Below are 27,572 nucleotides of genomic sequence, written 5' to 3' on the forward strand. Positions count from 1 at the left end.
TGATCTGCACAAATGCGGTGATGCCACAAAAGACATTTGCCTTTTGTACTGTTTATTCTACCCTTCTGCATTTCCTTTGCCCACATAAAAGTCAACTGGTTCTTGCTCAGGAAGAGCTGGAGTGCTGCTGTTGGTGATAGCTCAGCACTTCCATGGTTGGGCTGCACACATTCCCAGAAAGCACTGTTACTGCTATGAACTCCTGCTGTGTGCCTGCCATTGGCACCACTGGCTCCAGCGCAGCAGGGATAGTGACAGTGAGACAGGGCCAGTGTGGATGGAGCATTAGCACTAAGAAAGGATTTTTAGGCATGTCCTGGCCCCTACACCCTCACTCTGGAGCTCCCAGTAAAGCACTTTGCTTGTACTTCGATGAGTGACAAATACTTCTGTATTCATCTCCCTTTCTGTGCAGGATTTTAAAACGTGCTTAATGCCATGTGGACAACACCCTAACAAGTAATGCTAATTGTTGTGTAACACCTGTAGTGTTACTTTGCAGCTGCAAGGGGCAGCAGGCTCCCCAAGGGCCAGCAAGCACCGGACCCATCGTTGCCACGATCCGCTCTCTGTGGATTGCATCCCAAATGTAGCATGGATCACCGGATCTACATCCCAGTCGCAGGGCTGGGTGGCTGCTGCGAAACCCACGGATGGATGCAGGACTTACTGCAACTCACCCCGCAAAGGGTAGATGCGTGCCATAGCCCAAAATTGGAAGCATCCTGCTGATCGTGATGCCAAGAGGAGTGTCGCTGATGCTTCCGCTCCGGCAGAACCGTGGGTGTGTTTACGAACGGCAGCGCTGATGCGATCTGGTTGGTCTCGCTCTGGCGGAGGGTGATTTCATATCAGGAAAACTGGGAGCGGGTGGCTGCGGGGCGGTGCTGGGGCTGCCCGCCCTCCAGGGGTGGTGCTGGGGCGGCGGAGCGGCCCGGAGGAGGAGGAAAATGAGAAGAAGAAGGAAGGATGCTGGTGCTGCTGCTGCTGCTGCTGCTGCTGGCTGTGCCGCCGAGGCAGACGGCAGAGCTGCAGCTGAGGCTGCGGGAACCCATTGGGGCGGTAAGCCCAGCCTTCCTCTCTCTTACACTGGACGCCAGCTTGGCCCGTGACCCGCGCTTTGTTGCCCTGCTCAGGTGAGCCCTGCAGCTGCTCCACTCCTGGGTGAGCGGGTGAGAGGATGCCTGGTGTGTGATGCTGGCAGTGGATGATGCTTCTGGCTGGGACAGAAGCAGGCTGAGCCTTGGTGCTGCTCTGTGGATGCTTAGTGAGACTCTGGATGCTGTGAGCCAGAGAAGTTCTGATGTGCGTGGAGGTGAACAAGTAGCTGCTAAAATCAAAGCCTTTTCTGATTGTGAGCAAATCCCAGCTCAGGGCTTCCAGGCGATGGGCTCCTGGACTCTTCTTTCAGCTCTATTTCTTTGTTTTCTTCTCTTTTAGATTCAGCTTTTTGTGGGTTTGTTTGTTTGTTTTTCCCAAAGTCATTTAATTTCTTTCCTTTTCACCCACCCAATCCCAAATTCTAGCCCTGCCCCATTGCTCTGAAACTGTAAGGCAGCATCAGCTTTATCTGAAGGCAGGCAGCTCTGGCTGCTGTGATGACATCAGGAAGTGCTTGGTGGCCTCGTATCTGCTGGGTGTCCCCACAGAGTGAGATAGGGCTGCTGCCATCCCAGATAGCACTGGAACTGCATCTGCTTTACTTTGAACACTCGTTCCACACACGCTCTGGTTTTGGTACAAAATCTATCCGTTTGGTGGTTGTCCATGGAAAAAGGGAGAAATGGTGTAAAGCCAGCTTGAAGCCCACACTTGGGTGGCTCAGATCCTCTGCTGCAAGGTGTCTCTGAATGCTGCTGATGCTTTGTTTCCATGTGGCAGATTACCCTGACATTTAATTTACCTTCCACAGACACCCCAAGCTGCACACTCTGGCCAGTGGGCTCTCCCCAGGCTTCCTGAGGTTTGGAGGCACTAGTACAGATTTCCTGATCTTCAATCCCAAACAAGATTCAACTTGGGAAGAGAAAGTCCTATCAGAACTTCAGGCCGAGAGTGGTAAGAGGGATTTGATCCTGTGCTGCGCAGAAATGGATGTCTAGTGCTCAGCCCCACACACACCTCTCCCATTTCTTTGTGATGAGTATGACCCTTTGTGTGTTGCCTGATATGGTGATGGCAGCTTGGTTTCTCCCACCCTTCTTCTGCCCTGCAGATGTGTGCAGATCATGGCCCAGCTCTGCTATGGTTCCAGAGCTGTTGCTCACTCAGTGGCCCCTCCAGGAGAAACTGCTCCTCGCTGAACATTCCTGGAAAAAGCACAAAAACACCACCATTACAAGTAAGTTTTTGATGGATTTTCCCAGTAGGGTTTATAACCAGCAGGTTGCAGTCCGCAGTTCCCAGCTCCATGCTGAGACATCAGGATGAAGCCATCTTCTGCTCCATGCAGGAAACACACTGGACATCCTCCACACATTTGCCAGCTGCTCAGGCTTCCGCCTGGTGTTTGGACTGAACGCACTGCTGCGCAGGGCCGGCCTGCAGTGGGACAGCTCCAACGCCAAGCAGCTGCTGGGCTACTGCGCACAGCGCAGCTACAACATCTCCTGGGAGCTGGGCAATGGTAAGCATTCCCACTTTGGCTGGGGATGAGCCCTGTGCACAGAGCGGTACTGATGGGCACCTCTTCCCCAGAGCCCAACAGCTTCAGGAAGAAGTCAGGCATCTACATCGATGGCTTCCAGTTGGGACGCGATTTCATCCACCTGCGGCAGCTCCTGAGCCAGCACCCCCTGTACCGACACGCTGAGCTGTATGGCCCCGACGTGGGGCAGCCCCGCAAGCACACCCAGCACCTGCTCAGAAGGTAGACAGGGTGTCCAGGGCCCGTGTGACACCATTGGGAGGGTAGCAATGATGTGATCTGGGAACCACGGCATGCAGGGACGTAGGGTGGATGCTGCAGCATGTCACCAGTACCTGCTATAACCCTTGTTTGACTGCAGCTTCCTGAAATCCGGAGGGAAGGCGATTGACTCTGTCACCTGGCACCAGTGAGTACCCTCAGCTGCTATCGCTGCTCTGCTTATTGGCTCTTATTTCTTTTTTAAGAAATGTCAATTCACATATGCTAGTGGAAAGGAAGAGGTGAAACAACTCTGTTGGCAGGTCCCAAATGCCTCTGTATTGTGCTTTGCTCTAAATAGCAGAGTATTCAAAGAAGACCCAAAATCTATTCCAGGAGTTGCATAGACATAGCAGCAGGGAATGCGGTGCGTGCAAGGTCATTTTGATTACAAAACATGTTTTATCAATAAAAAGAGAAGTGATGTGCAGAGAAGTGAGAGCACAGCAGCTCTCACTTGCAATGCAGGAGCTGCATTGTATCTCTCCCTCTTGCACGGAGAGCTGCGCAGCTTTTTGGCATATGCTATACTTTGGTGGGGAACAACAGTATCCTTGGTCCACCTGCAGAACATCTCCACCCACAACTGGGGCTTGCACCAAGTCCTCCAGCCACAGGAAGATATGTGACTGGGAAGGGATGTGGCTCAGCACAAACCAGATGGATGCAGCATGGTTGCAAAGACAAGCAGTGGCTCTGTCCATTAGAACAAATGCTCAGCAGCTTCCCAGCTGGTGCAGGGACATTTAGACTGAGCTTGAGTGAGAGCAGGTACCAATGTTGATATTTTTCCTTCATTTCAGCTGTTGTTGTTTGTTTTTTTTTTTCCATTTCCAGCTACTACGTGAATGGCCGAAGTGCAACAAGGGAGGATTTCCTGAGCCCTGATGTGCTGGATTCCTTTGCCACAGCCGTACGCAATGTCCTGGAGGTGCCTGCTCTTCTTTAATCCTCCCCATGTGGCTTTGCACAGAGACTGCTCTGCTGTGCAACAATTAATAAGCATCCTTCAAACTCAGCTGCTGCTGACAGTGTAAAAATCCTTAATTTTAGCAAAAGTAATAATAAGTGCAATGGGCATAGGTGGTTGCAGTAACTTCAGCAGACAAAGCTTGACCTATCTCCTATTTCCTTTCCCTCTCCACATAGATTGTGGAAGCAACAGTTCCCGGTAAGAAGGTATGGCTGGGTGAGACCAGCTCAGCGTATGGCGGGGGAGCCCCCCAGCTATCCAACACATATGTGGCCGGCTTCATGTGAGTGGCACTGGGAGCACAGGAGCTGCTCTCATGCTGAGCCCCAGTGTGACCTGTGGCCGGTTCCCGGCAGGTGGCTGGACAAGCTGGGGCTGGCAGCTCAACGTGGCATTGACGTGGTGATGAGGCAGGTCTTCTTTGGTGCTGGCAGCTATCACCTGGTGGACAGCAGCTTCAAGCCCTTGCCGGTGCGTAGATGACCTGCTGGGAAACACCATGTCACCAGGCTGCCAAAATCCCTGGGTATTTCACCCTGATGTCGTGCCCATAAATCGGGCATGGGGTTTTCCTGCATGGAGAGTAGTGCGTCCCCTATGGGTTCCCTGCCAGCTCCACAGTGCCCTGCAGAAGGAGCATAGCATTGCCAAAATCTAGGTGACATGAAAAGCTATGGGGACAGAAAGTGGAGTTGCTTCAAAAAAATGAGTGCTTGGTGGAGATGAATCCCATTCCCCCAGGACTATTGGCTGTCACTGCTATATAAGAAACTGGTGGGCACCCGGGTACTGGAGGCCAGCGTGGAGCAAGCGGATGCACGGCGCCTGCGGGTCTACCTGCACTGCACCAACCCCCAGCAGTAAGCAGCAATTGCCCACATGGTGGCAACACTACAGCCAGAGGAAAGAGGAAGTGTGTGGGTGTCTGTTGTTTCTACCAAACTCATTATCTCTCTCACACAGCCCCAGATACCGAGAAGGGGATGTAACACTGTTTGCCTTGAACCTCTATAACGTGACCCAGCGCTTGCAACTGCCTAAGCAGTTGTGGAGTAAGAGCGTGGATCAGTACCTGCTGCTGCCTCACGGCAAGGACAGCATCCTGTCCAGGTGAGCCCATACCTCTTCCTTTTGGAGCAAGGACTGAGCAGCGTGTAGGCAGACTCAGAAACCTTGCTCATTTGGGGGCTGTTTGTCGTGCTGCTCTGGGTGCCCTTGCTCACACCCAGAGCCAGAGATGATGCCTGCAGTATCCCATCATGCCTTGGCAGAGAGGTGCAGCTGAATGGCCGCCTACTGCGGATGGTGGACGATGAGACACTCCCCGCACTGCACGAGATGGCCCTTGCCCCTGGCAGTGTGCTCGGCCTGCCAGCCTTCTCTTACGGTTTCTACGTGATCAGGAACGCTAAGGCTATTGCTTGCATTTGAGCACGCACAGTAACAGGGCTCACCATGCGGTGCCACTTGTTTTTGCCAAGTAGGGAGATTGTGGTCACAGGCTAGAGAAAGCCAGGTCACCAGAAAGGCTTCGGCATCCTAAGAGCAATACTTGAGGGGCTTGCATTCCTTCTGGGGAAGCAGCCCATTTGGGACAAAATTGCCTCACAGCAGCTTTTTCCACCTGTATAAGGTGAGTTCCCACCAGTGCAGCTGGTTCTCTTGGAAGTATGCAACTCACACCACCAGCAGCGCCTTACAATGTTCAGAACACAGCAGGGAGAAAACTAACATGCATCGTACTTCCCTTCTTTGAGCTTTAAAATGATGCTACTGGCTTAGTGTGGTTTCAAGGCAGAGGAGTGGCTTGTAGTTCGCATGAAGGCTTTACAGCAGCAAGCAAGTTGATGTTCTTTGGAACTGTGATCAAAAAGGCACAATAAAATTTATATTTTAATGCAGAGTGTGAAAGGAGTGTTTGCCCATGCAGCGTATGTGCCTTGTGTGAAGGCTTATACACCAGGAGGTGATACATATCCAAAACACAGATAGGAAGCGCAAAGTTGTCAATATAAAGTTGTTAGTGTATTATTGTTATTACAATAATATAACAATATAAGCTAAAATTTAGACATAAAAGCTGAAGGTTGACTGGTAGTTTTAAACCTTTCTAAACAGATTTGTTTCGATGCTTGTGACTTCGATATTGGACTTTAAAAAAGTGATTTATATTAACTTTTGGCAATTTTCCTAGAAACTCTGCCCAGTTGGGGGTGGTTATTACCTGCAGGCAGCAGCGCTGGCTCTGCAGCCTCCACCATTGTGCTGGAGACTCACATCTGCACATTATGCCACACCTTGATCTCTGACCACAACCTGCATTCCTACATTCGTTTTCATTTCTGACACAGGAAATGGCATTGCTCACACTTGGTTTACTGTAGATCAGTTTATGGAAGGTGGAGTAATATCAGTCACATGAAAACAGGGAAAGGGGAATCTTCTGAGATTGGGGAACAATTTGGCAATTGTGAGAGGAAGATGGCAGTGGGACGTTAAAGACATTAGATGATTTATTTAACATCTGAAATCTTTCATTCCCTAGATATTGCTTATGAAGGGCTAGGGTACTTTACAAGGAATAGAAATCCACTGATAAAAAAAACTTTTCTAGCTTGTTTTCCCAAACTTCTTAAATGTAGCCTGCAGAAGCCCTGGAGTTTGCTCATTGCTTATTTCAGAGGATATGACCAGAAACCCTGTCATTGTAACAGCAAATGGAATAAAACTTAACAAGACAGTGAGCTGTGTCTGACAGTACAGGTCAGGATGCAGGATGGTTTCCTCCAGCATAGATAAACAGCAGTGAAGCTTTCCTGGAGGTTTCCTAGATCTGAATTAAGCCTGGGGTGACTGTTCTTGTCATGAAACATGACTAAAATGGAAAAAAAGAAATAAAAATTTCTGAGTTTTACTCAGCCAGAGCAGGGGTATCCCTTGCACATTGATTTACAGCTGTGGAGTGCCACTTATCAGAATGGTGACTGGAAACATGTGAAAGTCACTTCGTTATTACAATGGTTTTCTACTTCCTCCTGGCAGTCAGCAATTTGTGGAACTAAAACTGTTTCTCTTGGTTTTTATCCGTGCAACAGCTCACAGCGCTGAAGGAAGTATGATAGGGAAACTGTTTTCTAAGAACCCCTCAATGGTAGCTCAGGAAAGTTTTTATTGCCCACATCACACTCACCAGATTAACTTTTACAGCTCTATCCAAAGCTCACGTCCCCAGTTTATGCTTTATTTGCAATTAAGTAACAGAACCAAGGAGATGAGGCTGCAGATCTGGAAGCCTTTTGCAAAACTGTGAATGTTTCGTGTTTATGGTCTGGAAAACGAGACATACACTGCTGCGTGGGTACCTATGTCTTTGCATGCTAGTAACCTGAAGGAAATTGCATGCATTAAACACTTCGGGCAAATTCTGTAGCCAAAGCAGACGGGCTTGTAGTGAGATGCTGCACTATAGTAGTCGAGAGACTACAACGTGTTGTCACTTGGCTCCTTCAGGCGGAGCAACTGCTGCTCAGAGCCAGTGTCAGGGAAGGCCCCCACACAGTCAAGGGCTGCTGGCCGTCTCCTATTGATTGCCAGCTTTCGGTGTCACTCCTGTCACCGAAAAGAGCCAGTAACAGTTGCCAAAAGCCGGTAACACCTGCCAACCGTCCATACGCCACCCCTACTGTGGCGGCCCCGCGGCGGACAGACGGCACCGCGCATGCGGCGTGCCGTGCCACATCGCCCCGCCGGAAGACGCGGAAGCGCGTCTGGCGACGGAAAGATGGCGGCGCTATTGGCGAGATTCAGCCGGGCTTCCTACCGCTTCCACGCCGCGCGTCCTACCCTGGCCGCCACCGCCGCCCTGCCGCTCCGCTGCCCGGCCGCCCCCCCGGATCCTCCGCGGACCCTCAGTTTCTCGGCGGCCGAGCTGGTGCGGGCCGCACCGCGTCCGCTGCGGCCCTATCTACACTTGATGCGCCTGCATCAGCCCGCCGGTACGTGCGCTAGGCGGGGCTTGCGTCATGTGGTAGCCACAGCGACGCGGTGGCCAATGGAGGGCGGGGGCGCCGTCACCATGGCAACACGGCGGGCGTAGCGACGCGGGGGGCGCGGTATGCTAAGGATGCGGTAACCATGGCCACTCGCGTGGCATCCCCGGCGGTGGCGGGAAACGCTGTTGCCAGGGCGCTGAGACGTGCTGAGGCGTGAGCCTGCTCGGTGATGCTCTCTTTCTCTCCTTGCCCGTTCTGACTTCGTTCTGCCCGCAGGGACGTGGCTGCTGTACCTGCCGTGCACCTGGAGCATCGGGCTGGCGGCAGAGCCGGGCTGCCTACCTGACTGGCACATGCTGTCCCTGTTTGGCGCCGGGGCGGTCCTCATGCGTGGGGCTGGCTGCACCATCAATGACCTGTGGGACCGTGACTATGACAAACAGGTGGAGATTTTCCTCCCCCGTCCCTTTTTCCAGCATGCATGCAATTCATTTGTCTGTGTTTCTTCCTAGGGTCCTGGAAATAATTTTGTTTTGTATAATGCTACTGCATAGGACTGCAGCAATCTACTCAGAGGGTGGTGAGGCCCTGGCACTGCTGCCCAGAGAGGCTGTGGATGCTGCATCCTTGCAGGTGCTCGAGGCCTGGTTGGATGGGGCCCTTGGCAGCCTGAGCTGGTGGAGAACAAGCAGCCCACAGCAGGAGTTTGCATTGGGTGGGCTTTAAGGTTCCTTCCAACCCAACCATTCGACAAACCTCTGATTGTATGATTCCATCCTTTTAAAAATATATAAGTATTTATTTGATTATCGTTAATTTCCTCTAGAGAATGACTGCTGAGAGAATCATGCCCAAGTATGAACTTATCCTCTCTGCTATGATATGTTTCTTCCTCCCTTTTGTTCACTAGAGAGAAATTAACAAAAGGCAGTGCCAGGTGCTGACATGTACATGCATGGTGGAAGGGAGTATCCTGGTAAAACCTCACTATTGGTTTATTTTCTTCTCTGATCCTAGGTTTGCCCTGGGATTTTGAATATTGGCCACTGTGAGGTTTTCCTTCCAGCACTGTTCTATCTATCCTACTGGGGAAGTAATGACTCAATAAAGGTTTTGGGGCATCTTTGGCTGGTTTAGGGTTCAGAGATTATTAACAGCTCCATATGCCAAGAAGATTTCCCAGGGTGTGCAATCAGTATGCTGGACTTGATATCGTAATTCGTATATTTATGCATTAATTTGATGTGGTTAAATGTAAAGGCTCAAATGTTCCCATAGCAGGTCTTTCTTATATACTTCAAAAGGCAGCCTGCAGAACAAACGTGCTGCAGGCTGAGTCAGTAGCAGGATTGGTTTGTGCTGCTAGTCATGGTTTGAGATTTGGTTTTGATATTAGTGATTTTTTGATAGATGTGTATTTTATTTTTTTCTTTAAATGGATCATGTCATGTCCTAGTTTTGATGTGCAATAGTGTTGGTCACAGCAGTGTAAAGCATGTATTTAAACTGCAAAAACAGTATTTGAAGTTTTAGCAGAAGTTATTTAGGAATAGAGGAAAAACAAATTAAGGGGGCATATTTAAGTTCACATTGTTAAGGCATGTGCAAAACACATGATACCTATTTAGTATGCTGAAGGAAGTTGGCTTCAGAATATGTTGAGTTGTGTATTAACGTGATTCTTTCCATGTTTAGGTTGCAAGGACAGCAGGAAGACCCCTGTCAACTGGAGAAATCTCCACTTTTCAGTCCTTTGTTTTCCTTGGTGGACAGCTCAGCCTGGCTCTCTGTGTGCTCCTGTGTCTGAATTACTACAGGTGGCAGACAAGTTATCTTCTGTTGCTTAGTTTCCTTCTTTGTCCTTGTTAAGGATGCAAATTGTGAACAGCAAATGTGCTGGGGTCAGAGGGGTTGAAGTCATGGAAGTAGTTCAGTACTTGTAGTTCAGTAGTTCAGCACGTGCAATGTCTTGGGATCTTTAGACCAGCAAGCAATAAAGTTGCTTTGTACTTTTTACAGTATCATCCTGGGAGCAGCCTCCTTGTCTCTTGTGGTCACCTACCCTCTGATGAAGAGAATAACATATTGGCCCCAGTTAGTTCTGGGTGAGTTGGAAACGGTTTCAGTTCCCTCCTTCTGATCTAGCTTTTGGGGAGTTCCCCCAATTAGTTAGTAATTGAGCTTCAGCAATCTGGTTTTATGCAACTATGTGTTAAAATCAGATTACCTTGCAGACAACATTCTGCTGTTCCAGAAGCTTCTTAAGCAATTTATAACACATACAGGAGCTGTGTTCTGTCTCATTTTTTTATTCATGAACAGTCCTGTCTGTTGTAGTGTTGAGAGAGAGAATGAATGTTTTGCACTTGAGAAACAGCTCTACTTTAAGGGTTGTCTTTAAACCTTTCTTAAAAATACATTTGTTCAGTCTTCAGCCTCTACATCAAGTCCTGTACTGAAGATGATGACGCTTCCATTTCAGAGTGTGCCACTAACACATCTCCGTGTACCTTGGCCTCTTCACTCCAGCTGCCCTCAGCTTTATCAGCCAGAATTGCCTTTTTCAGCCTGGAAGTGCCATGCTTGGCTGCTGTGAACTCTTTTGTAGTCAATTTTACAGACACTGAAGTGCATTGATGTCAGTGCAGTGGAATAATTTTGAGCAAATGCTTCCTTCGGATAACAAAATCAAATTTAAACGGGGGGAGAGTATGTAGCTGTGCATATTTCTCCTTATATCTCCGTAGTATTTAATTTCAAATTATGTCTATTACTTAACCTGACTGAAGCTATGAGCTAGAAAATAGAGATACCAGTATTGTAGAAAAAGCTGCAGACACACCATATGCTTGAGCAAATGATAGTGAATTGTATATATGTAATTCAGACTGCTCCTGGCACCTTTTTAACTTTTTTTCCTTTGGTTCTCTTTAGGACTTACGTTTAACTGGGGAGCCCTCCTTGGCTGGTCTGCCATCCAGGGGTCCTGCGACTGGTCTGTGTGCCTGCCCTTATACTTTGCTGGAGTCATGTGGACCCTGGTCTACGACACCATATATGCTCACCAGGTAGAGCAGCAGTGATAAACTTTACAGCTGTGTGTGTGTTTGTTTGCTTAATATACAGCCTTGGTTTCAAGTCGTTATACTAACCTGCTGCGATTCTTCACCCTCAGATGACCACCAAAGGAAGCCCAGCCCTTGGACCTTTTATTGCTTTTTGCTAATGTTTTACATAGCAGATGAAAAGTGGGAAGTGTAAAGTGATTTTCATGCCCCCATGTCTGTACTGCGTAAATAAATGTGCAGCTGGTATTAGCTATTGGCTGCTACCCCAGCTCTAAGGACCTACCTTTTAATTGGAATTTTAATTTGGGGACCTACAAATTCACTTAAATAGGGTTCCTATTAACAACAGTTGGAGGCTTTACAAAGGCTCCCCATTTTACTTTTCTTATGAAGTGACAGTTAGATTATAGATGTTCTATTAATTGACCCTTTCATTCTAGGATAAGAGGGACGACATCATTATTGGTGTTAAGTCCACAGCATTGAAATTCAAGGAAGATACAAAACAGTGGCTCAGCGGCTTCAGCACAGCAATGGTCTCGGGTTTGTGTGTGGCAGGAATGAACTGTGACCAGACTTTCCCCTATTACTCAGCAGTGGCTGCTGTAGGTGCTCACCTAGCACATCAGGTTAGATGGATTCGTTTCTACTTTCTGTTCGTGGATGTTCTTGATAAGGAATCAGAGTGCTTTTCAACCTCTGGCAATTTATCAAGTACACAAAAAACAATCGTCTTGTAAATACCTGTGTAAAAATAATTTAAATCTTTTGACAAAAGCTTGCTTCTCATAAGTAACTTCTACAGACCTCTCTTTTGAAGTGACCTCCAGTGGTCCGTAGGCTGTAGAGCACTCATTTTCAATCTGTTTCTAATAATTTCTGCCTCACCTTAAGCTGTGATGTCTTCCTGCTTCTGATAGCAGCTGCAGTTAGATCTACCTCAGTATCATGTATCTACGGTTTTCTCCTCACTACCTTCAGTAGCAAATGTCAATACTATAATTTCTTGATATCTGACAGTTCTAATTCACTGTTGTTTTTATAGCAGAAAAATAGTATAGTAAAGTTCTTGTGCTTGCACAGGGTTACAAATTTTAATGTATAACAGGAAAAAAAAAGAAAATTGAACCTGCCCATGAAGGAGGCAGATAGGATCTTGTTATCCAAATGACTGCATTCTCCAGTCTTGTGGCAAGTTAGTCCTTAGGAAAAGTAATTGCTGGCCTTTGCAGGTGAGTGGTAGTAACATAGCAGTAATACTGTCAACAATCTGAGAGGGGAAGAATGGAATTAATATGAAACTTGCTGTTTTAGGGCCCATTATATGTAAGTGACTCTTTAGCAGGAAAGTTCATGCAGCTCATAGGTACTAAACATATTTGTGGGTTATAAAACTCCTGCAATACTGTGGTCTGTTACCTGTCAACAACTGCTTTCTGTAGGTATTGTGGAAATTCATGGAGGAAAGCATTCCACTTTTCACTGCAGAGTGGCCTCACATTGCTAGTTGTGGCACAAGTGAAAATTACCTTCCTGCAGAGTGGATTTTATTGGTGAAGGTGCAGGATGCAAGGGGCAAAGACAATAGCTAAGCCATACAAGCATGCCACAAAGTAGCTTTTCATCATAGAAAGGCCTGGGTTGAAAAGGACCACAATGATCATCGAATTTCACCCCCCTGCCATGGACAGGGTCGCCAACCAGCAGACCAGGCTGCTCAGACCCACATCCAGCCTGACCTTGAATGCCTCCAGGGATGGGGCATCCACAACCTCCTTGGGCAACCTGTTCCAGTGTGTCACCACCCCCTGAGTGAAAAACTTCTTCCTAATATCTAACCTAAACCTTCCCTGTCTCAGTTTAGAACCATTCCCCCTTGTCCTATCACTGTCCATCCTTGTAAACAGCCATTCCCCCTCCTGTTTATATGCTCTGTTCAAGTACTGAAAGGCCACAATGAGGTCTCCCTGGAGCCTTCTCTTTCCAAGCTAAACAAGCCCAGTTCCCTCAACCTTTCTTTGTAGGAGAGGTGCTCCAGCCCTCTGATCATCTTAGTAGCCCTCCTAAGGACTATTCTAGTATTAGTTCTGCCTAAATTTTCACGTTGTTCAAGACTTCCAAACGCTTGCCTAACAGAGTTTAGAGAGCCTAATAAGCCGTGTAAGGGATAGGTTTTCCTTAAGTTACTGAATTTGTGCCTGAGAGAGGAGTTTGGGTCACGCTGTTATCAAATTTCTGTGCTGCTGAAGAAGACTGAGATGTCTAATTTGCATTGTGTTTCTGAAGGTACATCTTACAGCTTGGCTGCTGTTGGGTTTCACTTAGCCTTCTTGTGTTTTCATTTCTCTGAGCTCAAGGTGCTGACAGGCTTTAAAGGTGTGAATAACATGGGATTCAGAGGTGCAGGCAGCATTTCAGATAGTTTGATGAGAACCTCATCTTTGCCCAAGTGCAGACAGCAGAGGAATGGGTTTGCTAGGGAGGCTTTTATTTCTTTCAGTTGGATGTGCTCTCTCATGACTTCTTGGGTAGTGCAGGGGTGAATTGCAGGACTTGAGGTTTTGGGAGGTGTCTCTATGGCATGCTTTCACTTTTGTTGTTTAAGCTTTACTCTCATCATTCTTCCTGAAAAACTTCTGTATCGAGTTTCATTTCTAGCTCTTGTTTTTCAATAACTTTGCTCTTGCTGCACTGTGTGGTTTTTTTCATCTCAAGCTGTGAACAGCTGCCAAGCTGCGCAAGTCTTGCTGCGAGCAGGTGTCCTAGTTCCTCTTTGCAAGGGGCACATAGGTAAAAAGTGAGAAGCAGCTAAGCATTAGCCAGTTGTAGCGTATGGTGTGGCTGGGCAGGACAGGCAGGACAGGAGCTCCACAGCTTTCCCTCTCCTACCTTGTTTCTACCATAGCACAGGGTGTGAGCAGGGAAACTGCTGTTTTCCTTCTTAAAGTTTCTGTTGAAGAATTAGCTTCCTTCCTGCTGAGGAAAATCTCCAAAGGCTTCTTTACCTGCTCAGACATTTTTACAGATTTTATTATCAAACTGCACACAGGTGTATCTAGACTGCTTGTACTGTGATTCATTGAGAGAGTCCAAGTAATCCCATCCTCTGCAAGCACAGAGCATTCCTGTTTCTTTTGGGGTTCAGGGTAGGTTTAGAACCTGAGAGGTTTTGAGTTTATGGATCTTCCTGTGACTGTGATATATCAAACCTTTGTATGTCAATATAATGCTAACAGTGGGATGTTTATACTGTGCTTTTGCAGATTTACACTTTGGATATAGATAAGCCTGAAGACTGTTGGAAGAAATTCGCTTCAAATCGTACTGTAGGAGTTCTGCTCTTCATAGGGATCATGCTTGGAAATCTCTGGAAAACGAAAAACTCCAAAACTGTAGAAGAGCCTTTAGAAAGCAGGTAGTTGAAATTATTATAGATATTGATGTTTTAATCTGGCTAAAATTAATATAAGATGCCATCATCTAAGATGGAGTGGAGCATTTTTAACTCCAGATTATTTCTGGTTCTATTTATTTATAGAAATCTGATGAACTTTTTTTTTCTAAAAACAAATAAAACCAACAAAACCAAGCACATGAAACCATCTTACAATGTAAGCTGTGACTACTCCTGAATGACTTCAACCTCCCTAGTAGTGAGGCTGTTCAGTTTGTCCTATGTAATACAAGGGAACTCCTGGCCTGCTCTCCAGACTATGAGCCCAGCAGTTTGTACAGAACAAGACTGATGTCTCAGTGGCAGAACATGGGAAAATGCAAAGCAATTCCAGTATGTAAATAAAATCTGTCTGCGTGTTTGGTGTTATGGTTTATTTCACAAGAATTTACATCCCAAGTTGGAGCTTGTTGTGTAAAGTATTTTAGAGTAATTTTTGTTCAGAACACTGCATACAGCCCTAGGCCTCTAGCACAAGAAGGATGCAGAGCTATTGGAGCAGGTCCAGAGAAGGGCTATGAAGATGCTCAGAGGGCTGGAGCACCTCTCCTACGAAGAAAGGTTGAGAGAATTGTGTTTGTTTAGCTTTAAAAGCTCTGGGGAGACTTCTTTGTGGTCTTCTCCAGTAATTGACAAGAAGTTTATAAGCTGGAAGGAAACAAAATTTTTTTACACAGTTCTATAATGACAGTAGAAGGGAGAATGGTCTTTAAACTAAAGGGGGGAAGATTTGGGTTAGATGTTAGCAAGAAATTATTTACTCAGAGGGTAGTGAGGCCCTTGCACTGCTGCCCAGGATGCCCCATCCCTGGAGGTGCTCAAGGTCAGGTTGGACAGGGCCCTGGGCAGCCTGAGCCAGTGAGAGCAACCAGCCCACAGCAGGAGGTTGGGGTGGGTAGGCTTTAAGGTTCCCTTCCAATCTAACCATTCTGTGATTCCATGTTTTGAATGTGGACTACCAACTTAACAATCAGCAGCTAACACCAGCCAAGTGTACGTAAGTAGTGGTTGGCGCTAAGCTACCCACTCGACTTGAGAATTGAATCTTATTTCCTCCTTTTAATTCCAGTTGTTTACCTTCTGCTTTCTTGTATTTCTACACTAGAGGAAGGAACTTATTTGTAGGAGGAGGCCCATGAAAAGTGAGAATAGCAACAGCAGGTTAAAACTGCAGGGCTCCAAACCGTTCCTAGGTTTCCACTGCTTTGTGGTTGGCTGGCTATGCAGTTGGCATGCTGGTTGCCCTTTTCTTTGTCTACCAGCGCCTGCACTGTGGGACTTGCTGTGGAGAGAGCAACAGACACACCTGTTCCAGGAACCTAAAATGCCAGAGCTGACCTCTGTTCACCTGCTGGTGGGTGGTGCACATGCACTTGTCTACCCTGGTATCTTAGTTTTAGCTGAGAAGGAATTGTTTTCTTCACTGTCTGGTATGATGCTATGTTTGGTTCTAGGAGAAAAGCAGTGTTGATAACACACTGATAATAGTTAATATGTAAATGTAGTAAATGTTAATAGTTGCTGCTAAGCAGTGCTGTATAGAGCCAAGGCCATTCACAGCAAAGAGCCCCGGGAGCTGGGAGGGAACAGAATTAGGACAGCTGACTTAAACTAGCTAAAGGGATATTCCATAGCATGTGACATTACATGGAAGGAGAGTTTTGAAAGAGGCAAGCGGGGCGCTGGTGAGCAACTGCTTTTGCATCACTCGTTAATGCATTCACATTACATACACCCACTCATAAGTATTATCCTTTTCCTTTATCTTAAGTAGTTTATCTCAACACACAAGTTCTACTTTGTTTTCCCCAGTTTTCTCCCCCATGTCACTGGGAAGGGATGAGCCAACAACTAAACCACACAGGTAAAGCCACCTGCTAGGTTAAACCACAACACCTGGTGACATCAAATACCTTCTGAACAAATCACAATGGGTTGTTTGGCCTGACTGCACCAAAAGTTGGAAGAAGTGAGAAGTTCAGGAACCAGAACTGTGTCAGCTGAGGGGAGTTTTCTTGATCCTTGATACAGGCTGGTTTAGCAATAGGGAGCAGTAGATTAGTTTAGCAAAAGGGAATTTATGTGTGCTAGTTGCAAAACTTTTAAGTTTAGCTTTTGCTAGGTATGGGAACAGTCTTGTTTTTCTGAACAATCCCCCTTCACTGAAGCCAGAATAGATTACTTTTGTCTTCTTCTACCTAAACCACCAGGTGCAAAGACTTTTTCTTGGGTTTCATTTAAATTGGTTTAAGTGGTAGTGCACTAAGATAGTGGCTCATTATGGCATAACAAGCAATGGGAATTCGCCAAATTGGGGAAAATAGCTGTGGGACAACCAAATGGTACTGTGATAAAGCTGAAAATGAAATAGAGAAGTAGTAGTAAGTGGTCTACAACTATCGTAGGCCCCAACTGTTCATGTCTCCAGAGGGACATCTGCATATATTAATGACTTATTGGAAAAATAATCAATATGTATGCAAATGCACTGCATATGTATGTCTTAACTGTTTAAATACATAACCTAAAATCCAAGAGTGCATGCTTGATTTGTCAAGCTGCCTGGTACATATTGCGAGGAATAAGAGAATGCTGCTTTCCAACACCACATTGGAGTTAGAAAGTTTTCTTCCCAGATTTTTCCAATGACATCCTTACCTAGGAATTGTAAAGTAGATTTTCCAGTTGTAAAAATGAAATACAGTAAGTTTCTAAACAATTATGTGACAAATCTGCAGTTTGTAGAGTGTCATCTGAAACCTAGGAATAAACTCTAATTCCAATGGGATGTTAGAAGGCAGGCATTCTTTATTCAGTGTGCCAGGCATCTTGGACCAAGCCAAGTGCACACCCACAAAGTCAGAGATATGCTTTATTCACGTGGGAGATGCATATTCATTATATTCCTAAGAAGCAGTTTACATTTTTTGGGAACTCATTAATATGTACTACCGTTGTTCAGGCATGCATGATAGAGCCCTCTGATAGTCCATGATGGCCATTTTTCCCATCTATCATATTCTTCCTCTTTCCTGACCTTTGACTACTTTTTTTTGTTAAGTTGGTAGTTCCCATAGCTTGCCTTGCTACAATGAAAGACTATTTGTTCCCGGTTTTGCTAACATAGCATTAAACAATTAGCTTATAAAGTCCTTGTACCTACTAAGTAGATAACAAAGAAATAAACAGAACCTGTACCAAGCAGACAAAGCAAGCATTGTGCATCCAAGGCAAGGAGCCAACACCCATCTCCACCAGGGAACACAGTGAAAACTTTGCTGAGTTAACCTATATCAAGAAAGAGAACTGAATACATTCAACTTCCTATTGAACTTTCATTAGGAAGCACTTATGGGGTAATACAAGAACACAGTAATGTAATTCTGTACAATCAATGAATATACAGATGTTATAGCGTACCAAAGAGCTTAGCTACATAGTTATTACACCAAAGCAGAAAAGAGAGGACAGTTACCCATATCCTGGGCTCACTTGTAAAACTCCAGCAGCATGAACCTCCAGAAGAGATCCTTCCCCCACAGGGTAGTCAGCTCTTAAATGGGTCTAGGAGAGGTGGAGCCAGGCTTCGGCAGCACAGCTGAATTGCCTTCACCTGTGCTCCCCTGGCTGACTCTTTTCTCACCTCAGGTGATCAATCAGAGGTTCAGGCCGTGATTCAGCACACAAATTCGTATTTTTAAGTAAGCGTCTTAATGTTTCTAACAGTACCTTAGGGATTATGGCAAAAGTTACTCATCGGTTTCTTACATATTAACATGTCTTTAAGCCACCTAGGTTTGAGAAAAGCTCACATTCTGTAGCACCTATGGAAGTCTCGTGCTCCTCTTGCAGCAGCAGGGGTGCCCTGGGGCTAGTGGGTGCAGCTCTGCCCATGGCGTGGCTTGGAGATGGATGGTCTTTAAGGTTCCTTCCACACCTTGATGTGTTTCTGTGCTTACCTCAAACACACAGGAAATGGCAGTGGAGAGTGAGTTTCACAGTGCCTTTCTTTTTCAGGATGTTGCTGGTAAGGAAAAACAATACCTCTGCCCACCAAATGTCTGTATGCACAGGGCTGGCAAAGGAAACCTGTCCAGATACCACAAAGTATAAAAGCAAAGTGTAAAAATATGGCTAACACTGCAAGGTGAAGGAAAACAAAGTAATGCCCAAAGCTGTGTGTGCCTCTGTGTATGTTTGCGCACAGCAGGGCACAAATCCTCTCAGGGTGAGGACTCGTGCTTACAGGTGGGAGAAGAGGTGATGTTTAGAAACAGTCCCTGCTTGGATGCTGCGTCTCTCCAAGGCTGTGCTGCACCTCACTCAGCACAGACAGCACTTTGTTACTGCAGAGCTTGGTGGGACCACGAGCAGAGGGAAAGCACAAGTGTCCACACAGTAGTGGAAAATAAGTGTCTGGTGAGCAGCTGATGGGGGCAAAGCTTCTTCAAAGTGCCTCCGACAAATCTCACCCCAGATGCAGGGAGCAGACAACAGCATGAGTCCTGCCCGTCCTGCTGCCTGAAGGCACCCTGGGTCTCTGGGGGAAGAGGTGGATGCAAGACAGGGTGCCTGGCTTTAGGTGGAGCAGCAGCTATGGTTTCACACAGGAAGGGCCTGGCCCTGCTGCCATCACGTCCCACTGCTCTGAGCACTGCTGCCAGAAGTGTTGCCTTTGCCCCGCTGTGCCCTGCTGTCCTCCACAGGTTAGTAGCATGGTGCTGCCGCATGCTCCCCAGCCTGGAAGGAGTCGGATAGCAAGGGAAAATTATGTGTATGAATGTACATGTGTATTGATTTAAAGAAACTGACGAGTAGGAACTTAACAGCAAAGTTAGTTACCATTAAGCAAGGTATTCTTTATTGGCAGCGCTGGGGTAGCATCAAGATAACTCTCCAAAAATGCTTCCCCAGTTGATTGTCCATAAGCAGGTTATATTTTCACATGTATTATGTATGTAATAAGATGAGAGAGAATTGCACCAGGGGAGATTCAGGTTGGACATTAGGAAATGCTACTTCTCTGCAAGAATGGTCAGGCTGCCCAGAGAGGTGGTGGAATCACCAACCATGAAGGTGTCCAAGGAACATTTAGATGTTGTACTGAGGGACATGGTTTAATGAGAACTATTGGTGGTGATAGGTGGACAGTGGGACTGGATGATCTTGTAGGTCTTTTCCAACCTTGCCAATTCTATGGTATTCACTGCATTCCCAAATTCTTAGCCTATCTACCCCGAATGATTGCCTAACAGATATATCCTTATGTAGCAATCTTCGATGTCATCTAGTGTACTTAGCGTTGTAATGGTTCATTTGTTAATCCTTGGGGGTCGTTTACTTCCTCCCAACACTCTTTTTGTCCCACAGATTGCTGTGGAATGCCAGAGCTATTGGAATAGTCTCTGCACGCACAGATAAGAAAGACAAAGGGAAATTTCTCGCTGTTCACCACGTCATTCCGTTGTTGTTTCTTTTGCCTTGTTAAAGTAGACTTGCCTTACAACGTCTTCCCATCTAAAATACTAAATCACAACTATCAACCACAACATCTAAGGACTACTGCAGTATTGCAAGGAAGCATAACAGAATATTTTGTGTAATTACTTCTTCAAATCGCTATTTTCCTACTTTCCCCTGCTCAGCGAATGGCTTAATGCAAAATGTTTGCCACGTCCTACTTGGGGAACGAGGGACGCCGTTAAAAAGTTGCTTTATGGGCAGGCTGCTCCTTGCTTGCAGCTTCGTCCCGTTGCTGCAGGTGTCGGGGCTCCACGTGCAGGGTCGGCAGCACCGCGGCTGACTATCGGTTTCTGTTCTGGGCTCTGAGTCTACCCGCGGGACAGGGAGGAGCTCTGCATTCATTGGGGGAGAAACAAATTTGTTGCAAAACGCCCGCTGCCTGGCATCACTTGCCTCCTCGTCTCCGTCGGTGCACCGAGGTGAGTGCAGCCCCGAGGAGCGGCTCCCGGCGCCTCCAAACGCTACGTGCCCCAGCACGGTGCCAGTAGCTCTGCTTGGCACACCTGGGCTCGGACGCGGGGCTTCTGCGAGAACGAGCCCTCCTGACTGCTGCCCCCTCCTTTCGCAGCCTGGCTCTCGACGATGGCCGTCCCCACCGTGGTGACCCTGCAGCCCCAGGCGATGGCCAGGACCACCAGCGCCAGCCCTATGTGGCAGACGGGGCTGATGGATTGTTTCACCGACTGGAGCGTCTGTGAGTGCCGGGGGGTCGGGCGGGCGGCGGAGGCTGAGAGCGCGCGCCGACGGTGCGTCCCGCTTTGCAGGCTGCTGCGGGCTGTTCTGCTTCCCCTGCTTGGCCTGCACGGTGGCCGGCGACATGAACGAGTGCTGCCTCTGCGGAACCAGCGTAGCCATGAGGACCCTGTACCGCACCCGCTACAACATCCCGGTCAGTGGGGCGCGGGCGGCACCATTCCCTTTTTCCCCTTTTGTCTCTCAGCCCCTCGCACAGCCACGCGGAGGGGCCGCGCTCTGCACCCTTCCTGCCCGCCCCGTCGGGGATCGGCTCCGTGCGGGCGGTGGAAGGACGCGGTGTGTGCTTTTTCCCCTCTGCCTCAGACCGAGAAAATAAAAGATAAGTTGCTCTCTCAAGGCTGGTGGTAAGCCATCATGTCTCCCTTTCTGCGTTATCATCACCTGCAGGCAGGACAGCCCGCTGCTTTGCAGTCAGATCCGCAACAAAGAGATGAGATGTGGAGAGTGACCGGCTCAGCATAGCTTTCTTGGTTCCAAAACGTGTTTTTGGGAAGCCCCCCTCCTAACGCCTGCCTCTCTCTCACAGGGCTCCATCTGCTCTGACTGCTGCATCTCCTCCTGCTGCCTCGTGTGCTCCGTCTGCCAGATCAAGAGGGACATCAATCGGAGGAGAGCGATGGGCATCTTCTGGTCGGTGTGCCCTTTCCTTGTGCCTCACGCCATGGGAGGGTGTATGTGATTGCCTCTTCCTCCTCACTGTCTCTTCTTCTACCCTTGCAGATGCCATAGAGATGACACCGCCTCTGCCTTATGGGAAAGGGGCGCGGAGCCAGCTGTGACTATTGCATGTCTCCCTTTCATTCATGCCCCCAATAAAGAGCAACGTTTGTCTTGCTTCTATGTCTTGTGCAGATGGGTTTTCACCAGTGTTCTCCCAATTGTACCTTTCCTAAGCGATATGGGATGCACATGGGGTACTGGTGGACATGTCACCCTGTGTCACATCAGCAGGCTTCCTCATCACTGGGGAGCAGTGGGGATGTTGTGCAGGCGGGGCGTGTGGACATTGGCCGGGAGGAGCAAAGGTTGGCAGAACCCAGTACATAAAAGGGATGGGGAGTGGGGCAGGGCAGAACAGCGCCAGGAGCAGGACAGGCGTGTGCAGCTGGAGGGGGATTTGGGGTGAGACTGTGGGACATTGGGGTGAAACAGCACTGCCTGGGCAAGGGAAGGGGTGATGGGTATTCTAGTGGGAGTGGGGTTGTGGCATTGTAGGAGGAGCAGCAGCAATGTTGGGTTCTAACCCTTGTGCTGGGGATGAGAGCACAAAGCAGCCATGCCTTTTATCCCCATTCAGGGCAAGCAGAGCACATGGAACTTTTTGCATGGGACGTTGCAGGGCATTAGCATCACTTAATGAAAAACACTTGCAGCTGTAAAGCTGAAGAGAGAGCAAGATGGGGTGAAGAAGGAGTGGAGCTCCTCAAGTGGAGCTGTTTTGGGGCAGATGGGTGTTGGCAAAGAGGGAGGAGTGGGTGTCAGGCAGAGGCTGCAGCCTCTTGGCTGGGAAGAATGGGAGCAGGGGAGCTACAGCAGTACTGTGTGGGAGATGGTGGCTGGGTGTGGGGCAGGGAGGAGGACAGAGGAAAAAAGCAAGCTGCCCTGGAGTTGCTGAGGGAGGACACCCCTTCCTTCCTTCCCCACCAGCCTTCCTTCCCGGACACCCTGTGCAAAGCGCCGACCATGGCCACCCGTCACGTGGTGACAATCCAGCCTGGCTTCTCTGCACCCCCACAGCCCAGCAAGTGGCACACGGGGATGTTGGACTGCATGTCTGACTGCGGCGTCTGTGAGTAGGCATCAGCCCCATATCTTGCGTCCCTCCTGAGGGGATGTTGGTAGTGTTGCTGTGCTCCCCCCTGTCCTGGGTCAGACTGTGAGCTCGGGGCTTCCCTCCATTTCTCACAGGCATCTGTGGAGCCTTCTGTTATCCCTGCCTGGGCTGCCAGGTGGCCAACGCCATGGACGAGTTCTGCCTGTGTGGCGGCAGCGTGGCCATGCGGACGCTGTACCGCACCCGCTACAACATCCCGGTCAGTGGTGGGCTGGGGGGGAAGCGGTGTCGGGTGGCCCTATGGGTGCTCAGCCACGAGGGGTTTTTCACGTGATGGCATTTTCTCATCAGGGCTCCATCCTGGGTGACTGCTGCTCGGTGCTGTGCTGCCCCATGTGCTCTCTCTGCCAGCTGAAGAGAGATATTGACTATCGGAAAGAGCAGCGCACCTTCTGGTGAGTGCTCCCTGCCCTGTAGAGCCACCCGGGGTGGCCCAGAGCCCCTTTCCAGCAGGCCCAGTGCGTCCCACCCCTCAACACCACCTTCTCTTGCAGATGCTGCTCCCCTGCCTGTGAAGTCGATGCTGCCCTCTAGGACTGTTTGGTTTGCTGTGGCTTTTTTTTTTTTTTCCCCAGTGATTTCCTCCCCCCTTCAGTAACTCAGTCAATAAATAGCAGTGCTTGCCCTCACTTCTGTGTGTGTGTCTGTGTTTATTCACTTACTGTTCTTTGATTTTACTATGTCTTGGTGTCCTGCTGCAACCTCAGAGAACAGCACGCTGCTTTCTGCTGAGCATTCAGAGCAGCACTGAGCACACCAGGTAGAGACCTTCACTTGCAGACTTGCACCAGGATGAGACTGCACGAGGACTGCAAAATTTGCTGGGGAAAAAAAGAAACAGGTAATAAAGCAGAAGCTGAGCCAGTTGTGGAACCTCAGCTCCCTCCCGCATGCAGCAGCAGGGCCTATGATGGCATAGATGGGGAAGCACGGGGGACCACAGGATAGCTTCTCACGTCTGCATGAGCTTCATGAGGAACCACAGTGCAGAGCCCACCTGCCCAGAGCCCTCAGATTTGGGGAAAAAACATGTGCTTGTGGGCTGCCTTGCTGCAAAAAGGCATTTGAGCTCAGGGCACCGGAGTTGCCTACACACCAGTGACAGATGAGGACTGTGTCCCCAGCCTGAGCTCCTGCAGCCCTGTCCCTTCTACTCCACACTGCTGAAGGACCCCTTTGGGGATCCTTTTTCCCCTCCTCTGGGAACAGTGGGGCTGCATGGGTGTTGGCCATGTGCTGAAAAGGTTTCCCTGCCCATGGGTGTGAGATGGTGGTGACTGGATGTGCAGAGTTCTGCAATACAAAGGGACGCGGAAGCTTTGTTTCTATTTTTTATTATACTTTGGAAGTGATTACGTATTTACAATGCCTTTTATTTCTGCACGTTTGTATGCATTTACTTAAGGTGGTTCCTGTGTGGCAAAACCAAACTGCTCCTAGGACTGAGGCCAGCTGAAGTCAAAGAAGTGTCTTGCTACTGGTGTCACAATACCCAGCATCAGCAGACACTGGCCACCAGGGTCCCATCTGCCCTGCAGACCTCCTGCGGAGAAGCTCTCATAGCAAATCTGCTCCTGGGTAAACACTGAGTTAATTTTACCCCTTTTCAGTGTCAAAGCATGGGTGGGTTTTAGGATGTGGCTTGGAAGGCGGGAGCTGTTGGAGTAACGTCCTTCCTGCTGGAAGCCGGGATAAGGCCCTAGGAAGACCTGAGAGTGTCCATTTAGCATCTAAAGGGGGGCTATTGAAGGAAAGGGTCTGTTTGAAAGGACAAAGAGAAACTGTTTCAATCTATAAGAGGGGATATTGAGACTGGATATAAGGAAGAACTTTTTTACGCTAGGGGTGATGAGGCACTGGCACAGGTTGCCCAGAGAGGTGGATAAATCCCCATTCTTGGAGACATTCAAGGTCAGGCGGGAAAGAGTCCCTTCCAATTCAGACGATTCTGTGATTTAATGAGATCTCCTTCCTATCTGCTGCTGACAGCTGTTTTCCAGGCAGCCCACTCTGCTCTCACAGATAATTAGTTATCCTAGTTTCTCCATCCTGCACTCAAGGACGCTGCTCTTCCTGCTAAGCTTATCAGGCACGCCGTGGCTCCTGGCTCAGCAGCTGTGTGTCCTTATCACTGTGTGTAATAGGCTGCCTGTGAGACTGCTCCATCCTTTTCCCCTGCAGTCAGGGGCTCAAGAGTGACTTTCAGGGCCTGACCAGCAGGGCCCTATAGCCCCCAGTGCTATACAGCAATTCTGCTTGCTTCTCTGGGAAGATACACAACTAATTATAACTGTTCCTGCTTTTTTTCAGTTCTGGACCAGTGCACAGTCCAGCTCATAAACAGTCTGGCTACTGGATGTCCCAGATCATTTCTTGTTGCTCCTCTTTTTTGAAGTTGCTCTGGTTGTAGAAGCTACAGATGATGGATTCTTCAAGGCCGCATACTAGTCAGCTTTGGCTAATTCCATCTCCACATAATTGATTCAGGCTCAAAAGTGCTGCACCCAGTCTGCATTCTCAAGCCTGAAAAAGGTAGGGCTTAGATATTTTTCTGAGTCTCGGAAACAAAGGACTGAATCCCATGTTTCCAATCACAAAAAGTGTAGGACTTAAGCCTTTCTATGAGCTTCAGAAATGCATGGCTACCTCCAGTTCTGAGCTCCAAAACCGGCCCTCGGTGCTTGTTATGCCCAAAATGTCACACCCTCCATTTTCAAGCTCTGAAAATGAAGAGCTCAGTTTTTTTGTTTTTGTTTGTTTTTGTCCTGATTGCCCCAAGAACACATAACTTTCAGCTCCATTTTCATTTACTGAAAATGCAAGGCTTAAACTTTTCTTGTTTTTTAAGCTCCACAAAGGCATGACCAGGCTTTGGTTTCCGAACCCTGAAAACTGCCCAACAAGCTCATTAGAGTCCCCAAAAACGCAGCGCTGACACATTTTGGGGCTGACAGCACAGCGCGTGCTCGCTCCCATGCCAAGGACTGACCGTGACCCGTGTGCGATGCGGAAGGCCGGGGGCATGCGCGCACATCCTGCCCAAAACGCGGTGCCGGGAATTAGGGGCGGCAGCTTCTCGCGGGAAGGACCCGGCCCGTGCGGCTGTGCGGTGGCGCCGGAGGGGTGAGGGTCGATTTATTTATTTGGTTTTTCTCTACCACCCGCACGACCGCCACCGGCATCCAAACCGCTCCCAAAGCCGCCGGACATACCTAACCCGAGACCCCCGCTCCAGGCTTCAGCCCAAACGGGCTGGACCGACCCCAAGGCCGCTCCGTGGTGCCTCAGGCCCCACTCTCCACCCGACGGAGCTGGCCGGCACGCTCCGCAGCACAACAGACCGCCCCACAGCAACGCCCACGGCCAACCAACTCGGAGCCCAGGTGCCCGCGCAATTTGTGTCTTCTGCTTCTCCCACCCCTCCCCGCCCGCCAATCACAGCCGAGCATAAGGCCGGCATGGCCAATCCCGCCCCGCCTCCCTCCGCTCTGCCCAATCCCAGATTGCAAACCTCTTGGCTCCGCCCCCAAGAGCGGAATCGTTCAGGTGTTGCGCGGTGCGAGGGGAGCTGCTTGCGGCGGGCGTATAGGACTATGTACCTTTATAAAAGAGCTTCATACCTAGGTGTTAATGTAAAATAGAAACACGCCAGACGACGTTTATATGGTCCTATCTAAGTAGAAATTTATTTATACTATCCTAAGTTTAGGGTAGTTTCGTTAGATCGTGGTTGGACTCGATGATCTTTAAGGTGTTTTCCAACCTGAATGATTCTATGATCCTGTGACTCCAAGTACATACGATATATTTGTATTACCTATTACAAATGCACATGGACGGACGCAGGAGCAGTAGCTGCCCACGGGGAGGTGGCTGGCAGCCAGTCCCAGGGCAGCCCAATAACACCACTTCCACATGCAGAGGAACCTGGGCACAAAATGGCGGCACGGTGCCAAAACAAAATGGCTGCCTACAGAGTCCCACAGAGGCAACTGTGGGGCACCTGGCCTTGGTTCAAGTCAAACACGGAGTTTGAAAATGCATTTTATTGAGGGCCAATACAAAGCACTTCTTACTTACTCTGGGCTTGCATCTCTTTCTTCCTTCTCTGCCAACTTGGCTGCTGCAAGGGAAGGACAGTGCAAGACCTCAGACACCGGCTGGGAAGAGCAGGACAGTAAGAAATCAGTTGAGGTTTAACAAAACCAAGCGTAGAGTCTTGCACCTGGGAAGGAATAACTGCAAGTATGGGTAGAGGCTGGGACACGGCCTGCTGGAGATGAGCTCTGCAGAGAGGAACCTGGTGGTCCTGGTGAACAACAGGTTGGCCATGAGCCAGCAGTGCGTGGCATCTTAGGATGCATTAAAAGACAGCAGGTTGAGGAAGGTGATCCTCCCCTGCCCTGGTCAGCCCTCTCCAGGAGTGCCGTATCCAGTTCTGGGCTCCCTGGTATAAAAAAGTCAAGGATCTCTTGGAGAGAGAACAGTGGAGGGCCACAAAGATGATAAAGGGCCTGGAGCACCTCTGTGAGGAAAGTAGTCTGTTCAGCTTTGAGAAAAGAAGACTGAGAGGGGATGTAATTAATGTTTATAAATATCTTAAGTGTGGGAGACAAAGGAACATAGCGAACCTCTTTTCAGTGGTCTGTAGGGACAGGACAAGAGGAAATAGCCATAAACTGGAGTGCAGCAAGGTCTGCACAAATATACAAAAGAACTTAATGGTGAGGGTGATGAAGCACAGGAATGGGCTGCCTAGAGAAGTTGTGGAGTCTCCTAATCTGTAGATAGGCAAGATCTGTCTGGATGCCTATCTGTGCAGCCTATTGAAGGGAGCCTGCTTTGGCAGAATGGTTGGACTTCATGATCTCTAAAGGTCCCTTCCAACTCCTACAGACCTGTGACTCTGTGATCTACTCAGATATGCCATTTCCTCAGTGCCCTCTTCCTCTTAAGGGAGCTCAGGGATATGGCCCTGGTCAGGAACTGAGTGGCAAATAGTATCAGGCTGGAGTTCAAGGAGCTGCTGCAGACCAAGATGATGGGGAAGGTGCTCATGACCAG

At 48.6% G+C, this 27,572-nt stretch overlaps 4 protein-coding genes and 2 long non-coding RNA genes across 9 annotated transcripts; 4 read left to right on the top strand and 2 right to left on the bottom strand.

Annotated features, from left to right (window-relative positions):
* The first annotated feature begins 873 nt into the window (after positions 1-873).
* Positions 874-5,782, top strand: HPSE (heparanase). Of its 2 annotated transcripts, XM_052682861.1 has the most exons (13): positions 874-1,136; positions 1,913-2,058; positions 2,216-2,341; positions 2,453-2,626; positions 2,698-2,869; positions 3,009-3,056; positions 3,746-3,839; positions 4,058-4,164; positions 4,238-4,352; positions 4,623-4,741; positions 4,845-4,991; positions 5,153-5,361; positions 5,515-5,782. In XM_052682861.1, exons 1-12 carry the CDS (start codon positions 970-972, stop codon positions 5,310-5,312), a joined length of 1,575 nt encoding a protein of 524 aa, XP_052538821.1. In that variant the 5' UTR covers positions 874-969; the 3' UTR covers positions 5,313-5,361; positions 5,515-5,782. The 2 variants fall into 2 exon arrangements, with proteins under 2 accessions (XP_052538821.1, XP_052538820.1); XM_052682860.1 differs by having other exon boundaries at positions 5,153-5,782.
* Positions 5,783-7,272: 1,490 nt separating this feature from the next.
* Positions 7,273-7,757, bottom strand: LOC128080540 (uncharacterized). The gene is made up of 2 exons (XR_008206726.1): positions 7,702-7,757; positions 7,273-7,490 (listed from the first exon to the last, which is right to left on the bottom strand). It is a non-coding gene; the product is annotated as an uncharacterized LOC128080540 (long non-coding RNA).
* On the top strand, positions 7,585-14,755 carry COQ2 (coenzyme Q2, polyprenyltransferase). The gene is made up of 7 exons (XM_052682875.1): positions 7,585-7,876; positions 8,150-8,316; positions 9,569-9,690; positions 9,893-9,978; positions 10,808-10,941; positions 11,382-11,570; positions 14,205-14,755. Exons 1-7 carry the CDS (start codon positions 7,600-7,602, stop codon positions 14,358-14,360), a joined length of 1,131 nt encoding a protein of 376 aa, XP_052538835.1. The 5' UTR covers positions 7,585-7,599; the 3' UTR covers positions 14,361-14,755.
* Positions 14,198-17,936, bottom strand: LOC128080537 (uncharacterized). Of its 2 annotated transcripts, none has more exons than XR_008206723.1 (4): positions 17,871-17,936; positions 17,594-17,683; positions 16,309-16,427; positions 14,198-14,308 (listed from the first exon to the last, which is right to left on the bottom strand). It is a non-coding gene; the product is annotated as an uncharacterized LOC128080537 (long non-coding RNA). The 2 variants fall into 2 exon arrangements; XR_008206722.1 differs by having other exon boundaries at positions 17,588-17,683.
* Positions 17,937-20,131: 2,195 nt separating this feature from the next.
* On the top strand, positions 20,132-21,514 carry LOC128080535 (placenta-specific gene 8 protein-like). Its single transcript, XM_052682890.1, has 5 exons — positions 20,132-20,337; positions 20,487-20,612; positions 20,683-20,807; positions 21,201-21,304; positions 21,395-21,514. Coding segments are annotated over exons 2-5 (342 nt in total). The 5' UTR covers positions 20,132-20,337; positions 20,487-20,500; the 3' UTR covers positions 21,396-21,514.
* Positions 21,515-21,717: 203 nt separating this feature from the next.
* Positions 21,718-23,137, top strand: LOC128080536 (placenta-specific gene 8 protein-like). 2 transcript variants are annotated; one of them, XM_052682892.1, is made up of 5 exons: positions 21,719-21,796; positions 22,322-22,463; positions 22,583-22,707; positions 22,800-22,903; positions 23,003-23,137. In XM_052682892.1, coding segments are annotated over exons 2-5 (336 nt in total). In that variant the 5' UTR covers positions 21,719-21,796; positions 22,322-22,357; the 3' UTR covers positions 23,004-23,137. The 2 variants fall into 2 exon arrangements, with proteins under 2 accessions (XP_052538851.1, XP_052538852.1); XM_052682891.1 differs by lacking the exon at positions 23,003-23,137 and having other exon boundaries at positions 21,718-21,796; positions 22,800-22,907.
* Positions 23,138-27,572: the final 4,435 nt, after the last annotated feature.

The sequence above is a fragment of the Tympanuchus pallidicinctus genome, unplaced genomic scaffold, assembly GCF_026119805.1.
Source record: "Tympanuchus pallidicinctus isolate F22 unplaced genomic scaffold, pur_lepc_1.0 scaffold2, whole genome shotgun sequence".
Classification (NCBI taxonomy): Eukaryota; Metazoa; Chordata; class Aves; order Galliformes; family Phasianidae; genus Tympanuchus; species Tympanuchus pallidicinctus.

Bases quoted from the DNA above. Each gene is read 5' to 3' on its own strand.
- HPSE (XM_052682860.1), top strand. From the start codon at position 970: ATGCTGGTGCTGCTGCTGCTGCTGCTGCTGCTGGCTGTGCCGCCGAGG. The intron at 1,137-1,912 runs GTGAGCCCTGCA...TACCTTCCACAG, and splicing joins CGCTTTGTTGCCCTGCTCAG to ACACCCCAAGCTGCACACTC. The intron at 2,342-2,452 runs GTAAGTTTTTGA...TGCTCCATGCAG, and splicing joins CAAAAACACCACCATTACAA to GAAACACACTGGACATCCTC.
- COQ2 (XM_052682875.1), top strand. From the start codon at position 7,600: ATGCGGCGTGCCGTGCCACATCGCCCCGCCGGAAGACGCGGAAGCGCG. The intron at 7,877-8,149 runs GTACGTGCGCTA...TTCTGCCCGCAG, and splicing joins GCGCCTGCATCAGCCCGCCG to GGACGTGGCTGCTGTACCTG. The intron at 8,317-9,568 runs GTGGAGATTTTC...TTCCATGTTTAG, and splicing joins ACCGTGACTATGACAAACAG to GTTGCAAGGACAGCAGGAAG.
- LOC128080535 (XM_052682890.1), top strand. From the start codon at position 20,501: ATGGCCGTCCCCACCGTGGTGACCCTGCAGCCCCAGGCGATGGCCAGG. The intron at 20,613-20,682 runs GTGAGTGCCGGG...CCCGCTTTGCAG, and splicing joins TTTCACCGACTGGAGCGTCT to GCTGCTGCGGGCTGTTCTGC. The intron at 20,808-21,200 runs GTCAGTGGGGCG...TCTCTCTCACAG, and splicing joins GCACCCGCTACAACATCCCG to GGCTCCATCTGCTCTGACTG.
- LOC128080536 (XM_052682891.1), top strand. From the start codon at position 22,358: ATGGCCACCCGTCACGTGGTGACAATCCAGCCTGGCTTCTCTGCACCC. The intron at 22,464-22,582 runs GTGAGTAGGCAT...CATTTCTCACAG, and splicing joins CATGTCTGACTGCGGCGTCT to GCATCTGTGGAGCCTTCTGT. The intron at 22,708-22,799 runs GTCAGTGGTGGG...TTTTCTCATCAG, and splicing joins GCACCCGCTACAACATCCCG to GGCTCCATCCTGGGTGACTG.